An 18,399-nucleotide genomic window follows, 5' to 3' on the forward strand; every position below is an offset into this window, starting at 1 on the left:
CGCCATCCACTGGAATGGCGTGTGGATCGGGATACTATACCAGACTTTAAAATTCATGTCTATGTTCTAAAACCTTTGTTTAACAAGCCATGTCCTGTTAAATTATTCTACAAATAAATGTTTTGTTAAAAATCTTTTTCATAGTTATATTTTAGAGGTTGGCAAACAACTGAAGGAAGCATTACTGCCACTAAGTAGTGTGGACCAAATGACAAACATGCAATAAAAAAGAAAACATTTTCGATCCTATTATCAGGGCCTGCCCAAAGCATAAGCAAACTAAGTCAGTGCAACCCAGGGCCAGTCGGGAACCCTCTATGTCAGGGGTGTCCAACTCCAGTCCTCTGTTGTGCAGTTTTTAGCTACAGGTACAGAACACTGGAATGAAACGGCTTAATTACCTCCATCTTGTGTAGATCAGTTCTCCAGAGTCCTGCGAATGACCGAATTAGTCTATTCAGGTGTGGTGCAGCAGAGGCACATCTAAAATTTCCATTAGTCTCTTGAAATTGCCCTTAGTTGTATGTATTTGCACGGTTGGTTGTCCTATGCATCTGTTGCATGTGTCAACCTGTCCAGGGTGAACCCTGCAGGTATAAATAATAGATAATAGATGGCAGCCGTTGGAATGTATGAACTTGACTTGGAATTTGTCTGTGAGACTGAATTGTCTTTTTTTTTTTTTGTAAAGTGCAGTGAGATGGTGAGATGATGAATAGGGCTTTGTGTGGTCCAGATGATCCCAAAGTGCTTCACAATGCATTCACTCATTCATGCATTCACATGCTGACAGTAGTAAGCTACTGGATTGTCTGACAGGTGAGGCCACCAGCAGGCCAGGGCATGATGTGTTCAGCACAAGGAAACAACAGTTGGACAGAGTGACTATCTCCTACCTCCGTCAGCACCAATTCACACTTATTGCATATAAATAAACTGAATTGAATTAAAAGTAATTTGAAATGATAGAATTAACTTTGTACAATTCCTGGCCAATCAACATGTGAAAGGAAAAGTGAAAAAATAAGTATTTGTCTGTGATTCTGTTTTCTTATCTCTGTGTTTTGACTTTTTTTTTTATCACCCTTCATTAAAACACCACTAATTAATTTTGGTGTTTAGTCAAGTACTATTATTTTAACTTTACAGTGGTAGAAAATACAATTATTAGTTTTAAAATGACAGACAAAACTAATTGGTTTCTGTTCTATGTGACCACTGACTGAACAGATAGTCTGTCAGAAGCACAGACTGAACAGATAGTCTGTCAGAAGCACAGACTGAACAGATAGTCTGTCAGAAGCACAAACTGAACAGATAGTCTGTCAGAAGCACAAACTGAACAGATAGTCTGTCAGAAGCACAGACTGAACAGATAGTCTGTCAGAAGCACAAACTGAACAGATAGTCTGTCAGAAGCACAGACTGAACAGATAGTCTGTCAGAAACACAGACTGAACAGATAGTCTGTCAGAAGCACAAACTGAACAGATAGTCTGTCAGAAGCACAGACTGAACAGATAGTCTGTCAGAAGCACAGACTGAACAGATAGTCTGTCAGAAACACAGACTGAACAGATAGTCTGTCAGAAGCACAAACTGAACAGATAGTCTGTCAGAAGCACAGACTGAACAGATAGTCTGTCAGAAGCACAGACTGAACAGATAGTCTGTCAGAAGCACAGACTGAACAGATAGTCTGTCAGAAACACAGACTGAACAGATAGTCTGTCAGAAGCACTGACTGAACAGATAGTCTGTCAGAAGCACAGACTGAACAGATAGTCTGTCAGAAGCACAGACTGAACAGATAGTCTGTCAGAAGCACTGACTGAACAGATAGTCTGTCAGAAGCACAGACTGAACAGATAGTCTGTCAGAAGCACAGACTGAACAGATAGTCTGTCAGAAGCACAGACTGAACAGATAGTCTGTCAGAAGCACAAACTGAACAGATAGTCTGTCAGAAGCACAGACTGAACAGATAGTCTGTCAGAAGCACAAACTGAACAGATAGTCTGTCAGAAGCACAAACTGAACAGATAGTCTGTCAGAAGCACAGACTGAACAGATAGTCTGTCAGAAGCACAGACTGAACAGATAGTCTGTCAGAAGCACAGACTGAACAGATAGTCTGTCAGAAGCACAGACTAACTGACAGGCTGCAGAGTCACCATGGTCATCCTGTGCTATAATTCTTAGGCGTTACGTCTTTGTGAAACCGAATTGAGGCTTGATTAAACCAAGATAAGAGGCTGATCCAGACTTAATCCACCATCCTGGTTTTGTGACAAATTCCTAATGTGAAACCTTAAGGCAAGCTCAAACTGCAAACCAGGAAAGTGTGTTGATTTTGTAGTTTTGAAAGAAATAAAAATAGAAAATAAAAGAAAAAAGAATCGCAATCTGGATGTTTTTCTGCTCCTCTACTGTTTCATCCTCCAGTCCAGTTGGTGGCGGCCTCGCTCCTATTTGTCGATTAACCAACAATCAAAAGAAAAACGAAAATCCATTTGGACGCATCTTGAATGTACTCGGTTGTCTTCCTTCCACCCAGAGTTTCGGCCGAAGAGTTTTCTGCAACCTTAACAGCAGCCTGACCTCCCACCGATTAAGAATGCTCTGAGGTAGAGTGACCATCCTCTGCTCATCGTTTGACTAGAATGGATCCGGCCGGCAAGCTGCCGCCATGCTTCTAACAGTGAGCTGAACTTTGACCAGCTTTCTAACAAGTGTTTTAGTTCCTGTCATGGGCGCATGAGGGACAGACAGTATGTATGTATGCACGTAGATACGTACAAGCGACATTCACCCTGAAGGGTTTTCGATATGTGTCGGTGGTGTTCGCTGACCTTCATTCATTACCTTCTCTTCTCTTCATTGTTGTCTCCATTGTTCTGGTTTTCTGGTCTTGTCTCGGCTCTGGATCATACTGTCACAGCGCTCTCCTAAAATCCCTTTGTACTGTGTTGTTATCTTAGACTTATACTTTATTGATCCCTTGGGAAGACTCCCTCAGGAAATTATAGTTACCAGCAGCTCACAGGCAAAAATGTGGCACACAGTAAGCATACACAAAAGAATACAAAAAATACAAATTAAATACAAGGTACACAGTAAATATAATAAGAATATAAATACAACACAAAGAATATAAATACAACACAAAAGGAAATTATAGCAATTTGGTGGATAGATTGACCAGTGATATGGTATTGCACTGTATGGTTTGGCCTGATAAATATGGAGTTCACATTTGTAGAAAAACTACTCCTTCTTCCCTCTGTCCTGTGTCACCTCCCAACCCCCAGTGAGGAGTTGTACAGTCTGAAGGCGTGGGGGACAAAGGAGTTCTTGAATCTATTGGTCCGGCACTTGGGAAGCAGCAGTCTGTCACTGAACAGGCTCCTCTGGCTGCTGATGACGGCGTGTAGAGGGTGGCTGCTATCGTCCATGATGTCCAGCAGTTTGTTCAGTGTCCTCGCCTCTGCCACCGTTACCAGAGAGTCCAGCTTCATGCCGACCACAGAGCCGGCACGTCTGATCAGTTTGTCCAGTCTGGACGTGTCCTTCTTGGATGTGCTGCCTCCCCAGCACACCACGGTGTAGAAGAGGACACTGGCGATCACTGACTGGTAGAACATCCACAGCAGTTTGCTGCAGATGTTAAAGGACCGCAGTCTCCTCAGGAAGTACATCCTGCTCTGCACCTTCCCATACAGGTGGCTGGTGTGTTTTGACCAATCCAGTTTACTGTCCAGCCACAGCCCGAGGTACTTGTAGGAGCCCACGACCTCAACCTCCGTTCCCTCTAGAACAACTGGTCTCGGCTTTGGTCTGGACCTCCCAAAGTCTATAATCAGCTCCTTCGTCCTAGCGGTGTTGAGTTCCAGATGGTTTGTGTGGCACCAGAGTGCAAAGTCCCTCACCAGACAGCGATATTCCTCCTCTCTGTCGTCCATGATACATCCGACTATGGCTGTGTCATCGGCATACTTCTGTATGTGACACAGCTCCGAGTTGTAGTGGAAGTCAGAGGAGTACAGGGTGAAGAGAAGAGGGGCCAGCACTGTGCCCTGAGGGGCTCCTGTGCTGCTGACCACAGTGTCAGACACGGTGTCCTTCAGCCTGACATACTGCGGCCTGTTGGTGAGGTAACTATGGATCCAGGTGACCAGGTGCTGGTCCACTCCCATGCTGTTTAGTTTGTCCTGGAGCAGAAGGGGCTGGATTGTATTAAAGGCACTGGAGAAGTCCAAGAAAAGGATCCTCACTGTGCCGCTGCCCTTATCCAGGTGGCAGTGGGCCCGGTGCAGCAGGTAGAGGATGGCATCCTCCACACCAACATCTGCCTGGTAGGCGAATTGCAGGAGATCCTGAGCATGTTCCACCTGAGGTCTGAGGAGGCCGAGGAAGAGCTAGAGTAAAACATTTAAGAGTTGGTTCACAAAAATGTATGAAAGAAAAAGGTGAATGAAGCAGACAATTAACGCATTCTGATTGCGTTTTATCAGGTTATTTTGTTTTGTTACAAATTCTCTACAGAGGTTGACATTCCACAGACTGTTTGATATATTTAATATATATAAAATTAAATTAAAAATATAAGTTAAATATAGATATATATTTAATTGTGTGTGACGTATTTAATAGCTGGTCTGCCATAAACAAAATGTTGAACATTTAGAGATCATATTCCTGTCCTGGAATTGCACACAGCCCCCCTCTGTTTCTCACTTTGACACCGTTTTTGATTTCAATTTGTAGTAATTTGTGTACCATAAAGTTCTGGTTGATCTACTTTGTGAAGACGGCTCCTGTCTCTCTGTGTAGATGCCCAGGTCTAGTCCATGGGTATCAGTCGGCTGGATGTATTTTACAGAAGGCTTCTCCTCACCAAACTTTTCATTGGGGGATGGGGAAAGCCCGAAGACCTCAAAAGGTAACAAAATTCTTGCTTTACCACCTAGAACTTTATTTACTAGTAGTCTGTTGTGTGTTCGAGTTTACATTCTTGGAATAATGCAAAACTACTAAAATACCTTTAGTTAAATATGCCATTCCACTTATTATTACACTATGTTAAACGTTTTGCGGCTGAGGTTGCAGACTTAGAACCTAATGGATGACTGTCTCCTGACCGGCCCTGGCTCCAGACGAGTTTAAGAGGGGGGGCATCGGCTCATTTTTGGGTGGATAAAATCAATCTACGCAGCAATAATAATAATAATACTCAATAAAAGGAAGAGGTACTACAGAGCTCTCTAGGCACATGGGGATTTATTTTTTATTTTTTTGCGTTCTCTCCCAATAAGTTTTGCATTCGCTTGCAATATTTGCTGGTCTATTTCAAATGTTAAGCTGACATTTATGACTACGAATGTCAGCTTAACATTTGAAATATATACATATTTAAAGAGTGTAAACGTGCGGCAAACGAATGGTGGTAGAGGGCCACACTGGGTTAACTCTGGGAAACCCATCTGACCGATGCGTGTATCTATCAACTCTAGGCCAACTCTAGATCTTTAATTGTGTTCTGTCACAATTAAAGATCTGTTCCATTTTTATTATCTCGTTTCAAACTTTATAAGGACTGAGACACAGACTGACCAGGCCAAACAATGCACAAGTGCCAACAATCAACGATACGGTCAACAGAAACTACTCAACTCAGTTGGTTGGTTTGGGGAAAAAACTGTGCAAGGTTCCTTGCATTTTGCTGGTTTGCTGCCATGATTGTAACACACACCTGTGTAGCTCTGCACAGCAGCAGCAGCAGGTCTCCATCACTGCTGCACAGGGGTAAACCCAGCGTGAGCATCGAAGCGCTCATGTTGCATTTAAAGGTGGCTCGGAAAAACACGGTACGACTTGTTAACAATGAATTCAACAATTTTAACAGCTGAAACAAGTGAAACAGAGCATAGATGTGGGAAGTGTGGAAGCCCCCACTGTATCAAATCAATATAGGAATAACAAAGAGTTGGCCATTCTGAGGTTAAAAAAACTAACAGTTTTCAGTCCAGAGGGGGGCACAGCTGATGCTGGACCTTCTCCTGATCCCCCGTCTCTCCATCACTTATTTTAGTCTCACCAAGCTGACCTTCCTATCAGGGAACAACACTTAGCCAGAGGTTTAGAAGAAGTGATTGATCTTGGATAAGCAGACAATAATGAATGGATATTCATGACCTCCATTATTCCTCCCAACACTAAATATACACAGATTTCAAACACTCATTCTTTGTTTTTTGTGTTTTGCAGAATCTTTGAGTTCCGAAAGATTATTGGAGACAGAGAAAAGTGCAAGACACTTGTGCCTGTGGACTATCCTGTTTACATAAACAAGGTTTGTGATGGGTTTTTGTATAAAAAAACATTGGTACTAAGTTTTTGTGTTCTCAGATCTTTTCTTCTGCATTCTGCCTAGACAGAGGAGCTCACTGACTGCCACATCCATGATGGTTTTTTCATTTCTCCACTGGAGCATTTGGTGCCAGGCATCCTGCCACAAGAGGCTGTCAAAGCAAGGTACCTAACATGGCAGTCTGGTGATCCTTTGAATCTGTGATGGAAACATTTGCATCACAAACTTGGAGTTTTTAGATAATCTCAAGCCATTTTTACTTAACATTTCCAAAATATCCAAATTAAATAAGTCATGGTTTAATTTTGTTTATTAAGATTTTTTAGTTTAAGCAGATTAAAAATAATCTGCTTAAGTAAAAACTATTACACTAACATTTTTACTTGTGTAAAAGTAAGTAATTTCTTTTAAAAATACATTAAAGTATTGAAAGTAAAAGTACTTGTTGAATATATTCCTCAGGTTCTAGAAAGATCTAGAACCTGAGTGAAGTTGGTTCCCCCACCTTCATCAAATCATTCAAAATTTGTGTCAAACGTTTCTGCTCGACATGGCACTAACATTTCACACAAATTTTGTTTGACTTTGTAAAAGTGGGGATTTTGACCTCTAAACTTTCATTAATATATTCAAAGCCAAAGCAGCACAAATGTAGTTGAGTTGATTGACAACAATTTTGTCTGATCTGAAGAATGTGCGATGGCTGGTTGACCCATTTCATGACCTGTGGAAACAGTTGCATCATTGTAGAGATATTAAGTTAGCTCAGTTAATTAAGTTAGTTAAGCTGTAATGACTATATTACAGTTAATTGGAATTGACCAGTGGGGAACTTCTTTGAACACAGTTGTGTCCACTTCTGGCCCGTTTTGCTAATTATTTTCACTCCTTGATCTGAAATCTTGTGAGGACGTCTAGTCCCAGTTTCACTTCTGGAGTTTGGCCCAAACAGTGCTCACTGGAAAGTACAACTGGATATACAGTTTATCCAAACATGTTTTATTTGAAGAGCATCATAAACACTGAATAAACTCTAGAGCTACAGATGTGCTGCACTTCTGTAGCTTGTCATACACATTGTAATATGACAACGATTCATAATGATGTAATATGTAAGAATGAGTCTGAGAAATATTCTTGAGAAATACATGCATCTACAAGTTATTAAAGAATATACCTTTTTCTCCATGCTGCAGCAGATTATTTCTGTCTAGAGTAATGTTTTAAACTAGAAAACAAGAAACAAGAAAAATCTATTTTGTCACTTTATTTTAGCTCACATGCAGTAATGTGTTTTTCTAATGTGTAAGCAGTACCTCCGGTGTGTGTGTTGTTTCAGGTTCCAATTTATTGTACCAAAGAGGTGGCAGTGGAACAGACCAGTATGTATTCAGTTAGCTGGGACTGGAGATCATGTAAGCTCTCTGCATTTTCATCTCCATAATATTGAATATTTGAGTTTTTTTGAATCATAAAACAAAATCATTTGATATTCACTGGATTTCATAACTATACAGATTCAGTTCAGTTTATATAGCGCCAGTTAACAGCAAATGTTGTCTCAAGGCACTTCACAAAAAACACATTTCAATCATAGATGCATTCCACTTGATCCTAGTTGCTAAACAATGCAGTATTCTCAATACAGTGTCGAAGGAAACTCAGTAGATCGAGTCACTGACTTGCAGCATTCAACCCTTCTGGACCAGCAGGGGGCCACAACCACTTGTTTTGTGTTAACTTTACAGCAAAACTCATTGCATGTTGCAGTGTGTCATAATTTTAACACATGTTTACAACCTCTAGCAAAAATTATGAAACAAATAACTTGTTCTGGAAAAGCAAGAGCCTGTGGATTTACATCAAGATTGGAATCACATATTGAAACTTTGAGTATTTTGTCAGAACGCTGGTAGCAGTATTTTGGACAACTTGCAACCGCTGTGTAGAAGTTTTGCTGAGACTTGCTTCAATTTAATTTCAATAATCCAAACATGATGAAACACAAGCATGCTTCATTAACTACAGATGTGACACAATGGACCTTAATTTGAATATTTCTCACATAATAGAAATAGGAATGGACCAGAGGCTTAACATGTCTATCAAAAGTAAAACCAGACTTAAAGGTTAAACTTAAGCTCCTAATATAGCACCTCTCCTAACATACCTGAGGAGATGTCATTGAGACATCATGATGTCATCTAGACATCATGATGTCATCTACTAGACATCATCATGTCATCTACTAGACATCATCATGTCATCTAGACATCATGATGTCATCTACTAGACATCATCATGTCATCTACTAGACATCATCATGTCATCTAGACATGATGTCTAGATGACACATCGTGTCATCATGACATGATGATGTCTTGATGACATCATGTCTAGATGACATCATCATGTCTTGATGACACCATCATGTCTTGATGACATCATTATGTCATTGAGACATCATCATGTGATCTAGACATCATCAAGTCTTGATGACATCATTATGTCTTGATGACATTTTGAAATTTCATATTACTTAATACGAGCTCTAAGTTTTTGCACAAGTTTTCAAAGTCTATATACTTCAGTGTCCCTTAGCCCATCAGAAGTCCTTTGTCTCATTAACCATTTAACTGAGTCAACAAACAATTTTTTATTAGGAAAAAAATCATCTATGGCCACATCCCGTTTCCCTTTTGTCACTTCCAAAAACCTTCTAATCTGTTCTAGATTGTAACCATTAGTACTCTGGCCATCAGGAATAGAGGAATCAGAAGATTCTCTTTCGCTATCAGAATCACTCTTTCTTTCATACTCTTTTCTTTTAACTCTTAACTCTTTTTAGGTTTCACCCCTTTCGGTCCTTTAGATTTTCTTTTAGTGTTTGGCACTTTGAAAACACTTTCATCATCCCTAATCAGTCTTCCTTCACTGTGAACTAAATCATCAAAATCCATTTCTTCTTGTAATCCTTCAGGTGTGGTCGTTTGACTCTCTTCAGTTCTTTCAACAGAACTAATGACATCCTCAATGTCACGTTCTGCAACATTTGACAGCTTTTGCTCTCCAGTTGAAACTCCTTCCTCATCATTAATTTCTTGAGCTCCTTCCCCACCGGCAGCTACCGGGTCTCCCTCCCCAGCATCAGCCTCCGGAGCTCCCTCCCCAACTGTGCCCACTGGAGCTCCATTCACTGTATCCGCTGATGTCATCAGCTCTGGATTTTCGTTAACCTGAACAGTCTCTTTTTGAACCTTTTCAGGGCAGTTTCGGACTGAATGTCCCTCCTGATTACATCCAAAACACCTCATCGTTTTCGTTGTCGCAAAAATAGTGTAATCAAAGCCGTCAACCTTAAATTTCATCACTATGCTCAGTTCCTCAATATCACTTTTAAGAATCATAAACACTTGTCTTCTAAAAGACACAACATGTTTCAACTTCGGTGATTTGCAACCCGAAGGGAGCATTTTCATTGCTGACACGATCTGACCGTGACGTGACAATTCCTTCAGCAACACTTCGTCACTAATGAAAGGCGGCAAATTAGACAAGATGATCTTTTTTTGCAGGGTTTATTAAAGGGAAAACAGTAGTTTGTGTATTTCTCAAAACAATTCCCCTCTCAACTACGCTGTTCACCTTTTCAATTGAGTCCAAAATAAAACCACTGCGTTGTTCATTCTGGACGCTGCTTTCACACTTTCACATCCGACAATTTCCACAACAGCCAAACCACACTCCTCAACCGAGAAAAATTTGTAAAATTTGATACAAATGTTCAGTAAAATTTGATCATGTAAAAGTTCAGAACTTGAAAATTATACTGACCATCATTTATACTGATCATTTAAGAAAATCTGAGAAAATATGACTTGCATAATAATCTGAAACATGGTGTATGTGTACGTGTGTATGTATGCAGTCGGCTTTGGGTTGCGCAGTGGTAAGGTTTGTGTACAGAAGCCTCAGTTAGCATTGCGGTTGTTGCGGGTTAGAGTCCTGTCCCATTATTGACCTTTGGTGCATGACTTCTCCCTCTTTCATAAACCACCATCTTGTCAGTTCTTTATCAAATAAAGGCCACTAGAGCCAAAAGTATTCTATGAAGAAAACAAAAGAAAAAACAGTGCAGTCAGCTTTGCAGCAGCAATCTTTCTCACACGTCTCCAGTAACCAGCAGTAGGAGAATTTACAGTCCAAGCGGAACTGCACATCAGAAAACTGTTCAGTAAAGAGTGCTATAAGATTTTCTCATTCTGTTCTATGTGTCTCTTCTATATTTGTAGTTTTTTTGGCGGCGTCGGACCTTGATGGCCAGGCCCATGATCAAGGAGGCAGGAATGGCTTCTCTGCTTCTGGAAAATCCGTATTATATCCTTTATGTATCTTTGAGCATATGTCTAAACAGGCAATGTATCCTTATATGTAAATAAATACATCTATTTAAGTTTTCTTTGTTAAACTACTATAGTAGTGTCTGTAAATGTTCGATACCAGTGTTAGATGGTTAAACTTGCCTTTTTGTTTGATACTCATGATCTAGTTTTGGTTATGTAGAGAAGTGGTACCCCATAACCAGCTCAAAGTATTTGGTTGGAAAAACGATCCCCAACTTATTCAACTTCGTACCTACTAAACCAAAAGTAATTATTTACCTGGAGATCCCTCTTTGGGATCATAGAAAAATTCTCAGCTTATTATTTGTGCATAAACTCTTTCATTTATAAAGAACAAACTTTATTTCAACAAAAAAAGTGGCTTTAATTAACCTTGAATTGTATTTTTAAGAATATGATAAGCTTGTTTACCTTACACTTTGCTTGAAAGTGTAAGGTAAACTTTCAAGCAATGAAGTCTTGTTTTGATTTGATAATAAGCATTGGAAAGAAGTGTGATAGAAATACATGGCTGCAAATGCTGCAAATATTTCTCTCCCAGCTCAGGTTGTTCCTGGAAGGACTAGGATGAAGAACGCCTCACCAAACTGATGCACAGTTTCAAGTGCAACAGGCTTGTCCATTGAAGACAACAAGCCTGCTGTTGTCTCACTAAACTGCCCTACAATCAGAGCACACATAGCTCTAACATGGATCTTCCCCACTTTGGAATAACAACAGAAATGTGTGGTTTTAGTTTTTTGATACATAACATGCAGCTGTAGTGTTTGCAATCTTTTATGTTCCTTGACCACCAGGTCACATGGCTATCGCAAACCCAAAGATCAACTGTAAGTGAACTATCCAAACATGTGGTGGCCTGTTTTGTAGAAGCAGATAATAATCTGAGATTTCCCAACATGGCAGTAGCATATGAGATTGTAATTGACAGCTATAAGATCCGCCAGTTAACTTTAAGTTATTTTTATATCTCAGGAGGTCATGTTTAAAGAATGTGTCGGACCTCTTTGTGATGGGAGGAGCGTTGATCTTGGAGTCAACTGTGCTGTTGCGCTGGCTGGAGAGAGAAGGATACTGGCCCTTAGGAATGACTGGCATCTCTATGGGAGGATATGTGAGTAGATCGAATATGCTCACACACCTTATCCTGGCCCTCAGTAACCTGCCAATTGCTAACTTGTTCCTTACTTCACCTGAAAGATGTTCTTCTGGAGAAACTGTCTGTGGCAAACGCTGTGAAACAATATGGCTTATAGTCATTTAGCAGGTAGATATATAAAAAGGACAACATCCTTTTGTCCTGTGTTTTTGTCAACATGTTAAAATAAGTTTCAATGTTTGTATTTCTTTGTCAAAAGCAATATTTGAGAAAACAAGATCATTTATGTTGGGGATTGGTGTATCTCTTGATCACATGGTGTTGGTAGTGATCGTAGATCACCTGTTGCTCACCTTGGTGACTTTAGTGAGTGGGTGATGGGGGAAGTCTACTTTTTGCTGACTACTTTAAGTTTGTATGATTTTTTTTGTCTTTGATTTCTGTTTAAACCTAAGGATCTGTTTTTATGCTGATGTTCTGCCTTGGATTTTTGAAGATACTGATAAACAAATAGTGTTGGGTACCTGTGGACATTAATACATAGAAACAAAGTCTTTCCTCTCTATTTTCTGCCTTGATCTGCAGTGCTAATAATTCCATGATGCCATTGAATGCCACTATTTACATATGTTGCTTGAACAAGCCTTTTTGAATCTGTGTACTGCTTTGTTTTGCTGTGGCGCGTTTGGCACTGAGAGTGAGACAAGCTGGCTCATTATGTTCACCAGAAAAGATAAACCTTTTTTGCACAAAGACAACTCCAGATGTCATCTGTGCCTGATCCCAGCAACATGTTTACTGTGTTTTCACGTATTTTCAGTACTCAGCAGAAGATAAACTCGTGGCTGATTTCCAAAGTGAACTTCATTTTGTCCTGATCTGACATGTATAAATTTGCGATTTCTTTTTGGAACTAATGGCGTAATTGCTCTGTTTCCAGTTGTTCCAAGCAGTCAGCCAGTCAGTAAACCTTGAAGCTCCATGGACAGATACGTTTGATGAAATGATACCAGCCAGTGTTGCCACACTGTATCCTGGGAAGTTTTTTTTCCACCCAGAAAGTCATCTTTCACCATCTTTCCATGAAGTTACTAAAATCTTGTTGGATAATGAAAATAAAAGAAAGCTATGTTATGATGAGATGATTTCTATGTACAGATCATTTGTTTCATGGACCCTGTTTTGTATCTAGATGGCATCTCTGGCAGTGACCAACTGGCCCAAACCCATTCCTCTGATTCCCTGTCTGTCGTGGTCTACTGCCTCCAGTGTGTTCACCACGGTAAAGCATTGTTTCTAAAATCTTGCAGATAAACATAGCATAGCACAAAAGCAAGGAAATACAGGTCAGGTTATTATTTGTAACAATATTCTAAATATCTTTTTTCCTTAGAAAGCCTCTTTCACATTCGTAAAAAAAATGCATTATTGAGTTGAGTATTTGTGTTATGGGCATAAAAACTTTCCAAAATACAATTTTTTTTCAGTAGCAAAAAGCTTTGGGTGGAGGCAGTGTGGTGATGTGGGGCAAGGCAATGCCTGTAATCTTGGAGGCGATCTCAGTGCAGAGATGTTGAGATGAGACTCTGCAAAATATCTGCACTCTATAGAGCCAAACTCCTAGAAGTCAATGTTCTCCTACACAGTTTGGGATGTATTGGACTTCCTCCAATCCAGACCCAACTCTATTGAAAATTGGTAGGATCAGCTCAAGAGTGCTGATAGTTTACAAGTGCAAATTCTTCAAGTTGCAGAAATGCTATTGTTTAATTTGAGTGGCTTTGTGTATATTTTATTTTATTGTATGTTTAATGTAATTATGTGGTGTAATTGAGTGTTTTTTAACTGAATGCTGTCATTCTTAACCGACTCTGACAAATCTTTTGATCTCAGTGGGTCAAACCTCGTTAAATTAAGATTATTATTATTATTATTATTATCATTATTATTATTATTATTATTATTATTTTTGCCAGAATGACTGAACTTTAAACCTTTTCTTGATTGAAGAAAATGTTGTCATCCCTCAGCAGTTTGTGAAAAACTTCAGATGTCCATTGCTGAAAAATTTAAACGGCATCAAATAAAAATTTTGGCTCAAATTTTGGCAAAAACATCGACCAAAGTTTAATTCCACAGCTACAAGTTTCCTTTTCTGCATATTTAACCAGCTGTCCAGACCACAGCTGGTTGACTGGCTGGACAGTGTAGCCTGTGATGGTCAGATACAAAAATAAAATGACATAATGTCTAAAGAAAAATACTGAAAGATTGTTAGAACTTGTGCTTTGATGTATGGCTGCCAAGTAGTGTGTCTGTTTTCATTCAGTTGTTCCATCAAACTAAGAGTGAGCTGGTGTAATGTCTGTGTGTGAATCCAGGGTGTGCTTAGCAGAGCAGTAAACTGGGCCGAGTTGGAGAAGCAGTATGCAGTTAATTCAGTGTATGAGACAGAGATCATCAAGCTGCTGGAGTACTGTGGGGTAAACATCTCATCGTTCCTTAAACATCACTAAATTACTGCATAACAATTCCATTTATTCACAACCTTCATGGAATGAATAGTTATAACCTCAGAATTCCATAAGGTTTATGAAATTTTTATGGAAATATATCAGGTTAATTAGTAAGGCGAGTAAATACAAATATACAGACCTCTATTCTATTCTATTCTGATCACACAGCACAAGCGTTATGCTTATTGTTTCCTCTCTATGCCTCTGCCTGCCAGGCCGATTCCTTTAAGATGGGAACAGAACTGCAGAGGAATGTGGACTCTTTAGGGAATCTGCTTGGCCTTTCCGGAGCGCTGCCAATCAAAGATGGTCATTTCGTTAAAGTGGAGACACAGTCTGAAGTCAGCTCATCACTAGTCAACAGAAGCGGAACTAATACCGGGTAATTGTTGTTAATAATAACAACTCAGTGAATGAAACCAGCAGAGAAATACTCCATTTCCTGAAAAAATGCTCATAGTTAAATAAAACTATGTTTTTCAGACAGGAAGCCAAAATCCTCAGTATGTTCATCTAAAACTAGATGTGGAAACACAGGATAAAGAAATGAACCTGCCACATAAAAAATACTCTCATACATGCAGCTTTTCACAACTCAAGAACTTAATGCATGTCACAATTTTGAACTAATCTTTATTATTCAGTTTAAAATCCTTACCTCCTCTTACAAAGTGTTAGCACCTAGATTTTAAAGTTAAGGAATTGGTTTCTCTTTGTGTTTTAGAACCATCACTGCTCACAGTGTAGGTCATGGGAAGAAGATGAACTCCCACAAATGTTGTCAGCCATCGCTGCACACAGAGTCAATCAGCTTCATGAAAGGGGTGATGGATGAATGCACACACATGGCCAACTTTTCTGGTAAGTTCCTCTGCCTGGTGTCTGGCAAAAGATCCTCTCCATGATCAAAGATGGTGGCTTCTTGAATAGTATTCAAGAGTAGAGCACAGTTTTTCATTTTCCACTCCACCTCGTTTTTCCATGTCAGTGCCTCCTCTGGACATGCCAGATGACCTGGGATTTACATTTTTTTGCAAGTTCAAGTAAAATTTGGTGAAACAATCTTGTGACTAGCACTTTGGTCTCAGGAATATTGGCAAAATCAGAAACATTTAAGAGTAATGTTGATAAACTAGTCCATGCATTTGTTACTTCCAGGCTGGACTATGCAACTCTTCACTATCAGGAAGCCCACAAATACAGTCACTCAGATCACTCAGAGGGTTTTACCTCTGAGTGATCCAAAATGCCTCAGTAAGAGTTTGAATCAAAATTAAAGAGATCAAATTTCTCCCAATTTAGCTTCTCACTCTGCTGCATTCTCCTACTACTCTCCAATTAGCATTATCTCCTATTTTGTGTGATTTTAGCTATCTTTTTAATTTTCTTTTTATTATTGTGGTACAAAAATGTGAATGCTCAGAACGAGAAAATCAAACGTCAGAGGATGTCTTCCACATTGCTGTACCAAACTGAGGTAAATATTTCTACTGAAACAACTTAAGGACAACCATGTGGAGTAAAAAATCTGACTGACACTCAGAAAATATACCTTTTCTTTCTTGTTGCATTTGAATGAATTTTTATTTCCACCATGTTTTAAATGTCCCAGTATGTCTTTTATTAAAGCCAAGTGAGGTCGAGGTTGGGAGTATATGTGTGTGTGTATGTGTGTCTGTCAGCATTAAAATCTTCACATCTAATGGAGCCATAATTGAGTGTTTTTCTTTTTTTCAAAACTTTGGAAAAAGTTTGAAAAATAGTATATGTTATGACAATTCCAAAACGTGTGCTAGTGAGGTCATTCTATGAAAGGAAGGATGAATAGAGGGAAACATCTCTGACCACTCGAGTTTAGATGTAAACTTAGTCATAGATATGAATTGGATCTATGTCTAGGTCCAATCTAGAACTAATTCTTACAGAGTAAGGATAAACATATTCTTGATTTATTGTGTGTAAAAATCACTCCTGGCTTCTCCTGCCAAGTGTTTTTGCTTTAACAGTGTTTCCGACGAGTACTGACCAGACCTGATGTGTGTTTTGACTGTCCAGCGTTGTCAACGGAATGCCTCCCCCAGGAAGGATTCGTCTATTGATTAGACTCTAATCATTGACTCAATTTAAATCTTGCCTCTTAATAAACAAAAGCTACAACTTTACCCTGGCAGCTTGCAATGAAAATCATGCCACTGGAAATGGCTTTGTAGAACGTCTTAAAATACCAACAGTGGATACAAAATTAAAAAAAAAATGTTTTGTGACTCTTCCAGTTCCCGTAGACACTGGTCTCATAATTGTGGTGCAGGCCAGAGAGGACGCCTACATTCCTCGAACAGGAGTCCTCAGCCTTCAGGAGATTTGGCCTGGATGTGAAATCAGATATCTGAATGGAGGACACATCAGTGCTTACCTGTTTAAACAGAATTTCTTCAGGTAAGCTAAAGACTTGTCTTCTTAGATTTTGGCATAATTCCTCAGAAACGTAGACCACCTAACCTGAGACCAAGACTAGCGGACCATGCTACATGACATAACAAAATATGAAGGATGGTCAAAACCTTCTGAAACTCATGTGAAAGATTCACATTCCGATTAAAAACTCCTGGATATTAAACATTGAAATGAATTTAACCAGTATCATTATCAATTCAAATTCTTCTTTGTTTTCTCTGTGGAACAATCCGCACCGTTTGGATGTGATACTATGATAACTATGATAGAAACCAATAGAAATACAGGTAAGGAAAGCTGTTACCCTGGAAACAGATTTCAATACCAAATTATTCTGTTTCCATCAGTCACCTACAAACTCTGCTCCAAGACTGAAACAACTTGGTCATTTGACACAGACTGGATCTTCTCTTCAAAGAGCCATTGAAATGATTTTTATAAGCACATGTTTGTAAGAACATGCCATTTATCCCAAATATAGTTTTATAGTTTTTGTGGTTCAAACTCCCAAAAAAGTTGAATCAGCTGCATTAATAAAAAAAAATGTTCTTGCAGATAAAAATATGTTTATAGCCTTATAAAAGATACAATTCAAGATATCAATGTAAAATACCGATCTAGTATTTTTAAAATTTTTGTGCTATTTGTAAAATTGAAACAAATTAAAAAGAAAATATGACAAATAGAGAAAAAAGTGGATTTGAGTTGCTTTGGCAGAAACAAAATTGATCTCATGCATCATTAAATCCAACAATTAAGGCAACACAATAGCGGTAAAAAACAAACATTCTATTATGAACATTAGCTTAGGAGTAACAAGCAAGAAGAGTGAAGAACATTATTACTGTCCTCATTCTCTCTGCGGCTGCATGAAGCCTGCAGCTGACAAAAACAGAGCAATGAGCAAATGAGCATGCACTCTGATCAATCCTACCATGTTCTATTTCTTTTATTTATTGCAGATTATATACACTGCTCCAAAAAATAAAGGGAACACTCAAATAACACATCCTAGATCTGAATGAATGAAATAAATATGAAAATAATTTCCACCTGTTGTCTATTCCATTTGCACAACAGCAGGTGATATTGATTGTCTGTCAATCAGTGTTGATTTCTAAGTGGACAGTTTGATTTCACAGAAGTTTGATTTACTTGGAGTTATATTGTGTTGTTTGAGTGTTCCCTTTATTTTTTGAGCGGTATATTTCAATTACAGAGAAAAATAATAACTACTGCAATGTGTGCAAAACATTACAAAAGAACAGCTCTCACTGAGTCCAACCGTTCATAAAGACCTGTTCAAAGAATCATCATTTGTGAACGTTACATCACTATATGAGACAGGACCAAGACTGGACTCAAGCTCTACTACACTGCCAGAATATATATCTATTCTTTCATGTTGAATTCCACTTTAAGAGTTTTGATAAAGCCACTGAAGTGTCTCAGCCTCAAGGCTTTGGCTCCCAGTCCCTTCTGACTGCCTTTATGCCACTTTTGATGGTGATCAACATTTCTCAATCCAAGTGTTCCACATATTAAACATTATTTTTA

General features: G+C 39.0%; 1 protein-coding gene across 1 annotated transcript in view; it reads left to right on the forward strand.

Moving 5' to 3' along the window:
- Positions 1 to 2,501: 2,501 nt before the first annotated feature.
- abhd18 (abhydrolase domain containing 18) overlaps positions 2,502 to 18,399 on the forward strand; it is a 19,635-nt gene continuing 3,737 nt past the window's right edge. The window contains exons 1-13 of the mRNA XM_055023625.1: positions 2,502 to 2,627; positions 4,834 to 4,942; positions 6,268 to 6,352; positions 6,434 to 6,534; positions 7,710 to 7,785; positions 10,663 to 10,747; positions 11,576 to 11,603; positions 11,749 to 11,887; positions 13,065 to 13,154; positions 14,254 to 14,355; positions 14,604 to 14,770; positions 15,113 to 15,249; positions 16,662 to 16,824. Of these exons, the coding sequence (XP_054879600.1) occupies positions 4,851 to 4,942; positions 6,268 to 6,352; positions 6,434 to 6,534; positions 7,710 to 7,785; positions 10,663 to 10,747; positions 11,576 to 11,603; positions 11,749 to 11,887; positions 13,065 to 13,154; positions 14,254 to 14,355; positions 14,604 to 14,770; positions 15,113 to 15,249; positions 16,662 to 16,824 (1,265 nt within the window). The 5' untranslated portion in view covers positions 2,502 to 2,627; positions 4,834 to 4,850. The remainder of the gene's footprint in view (positions 2,628 to 4,833; positions 4,943 to 6,267; positions 6,353 to 6,433; positions 6,535 to 7,709; positions 7,786 to 10,662; positions 10,748 to 11,575; positions 11,604 to 11,748; positions 11,888 to 13,064; positions 13,155 to 14,253; positions 14,356 to 14,603; positions 14,771 to 15,112; positions 15,250 to 16,661; positions 16,825 to 18,399) is intronic.

The sequence above is a fragment of the Poeciliopsis prolifica genome, unplaced genomic scaffold (assembly GCF_027474105.1).
Source record: "Poeciliopsis prolifica strain line A6 unplaced genomic scaffold, Auburn_PproV2 SCAFFOLD104, whole genome shotgun sequence".
Lineage (NCBI taxonomy): Eukaryota > Metazoa > Chordata > Actinopteri > Cyprinodontiformes > Poeciliidae > Poeciliopsis > Poeciliopsis prolifica.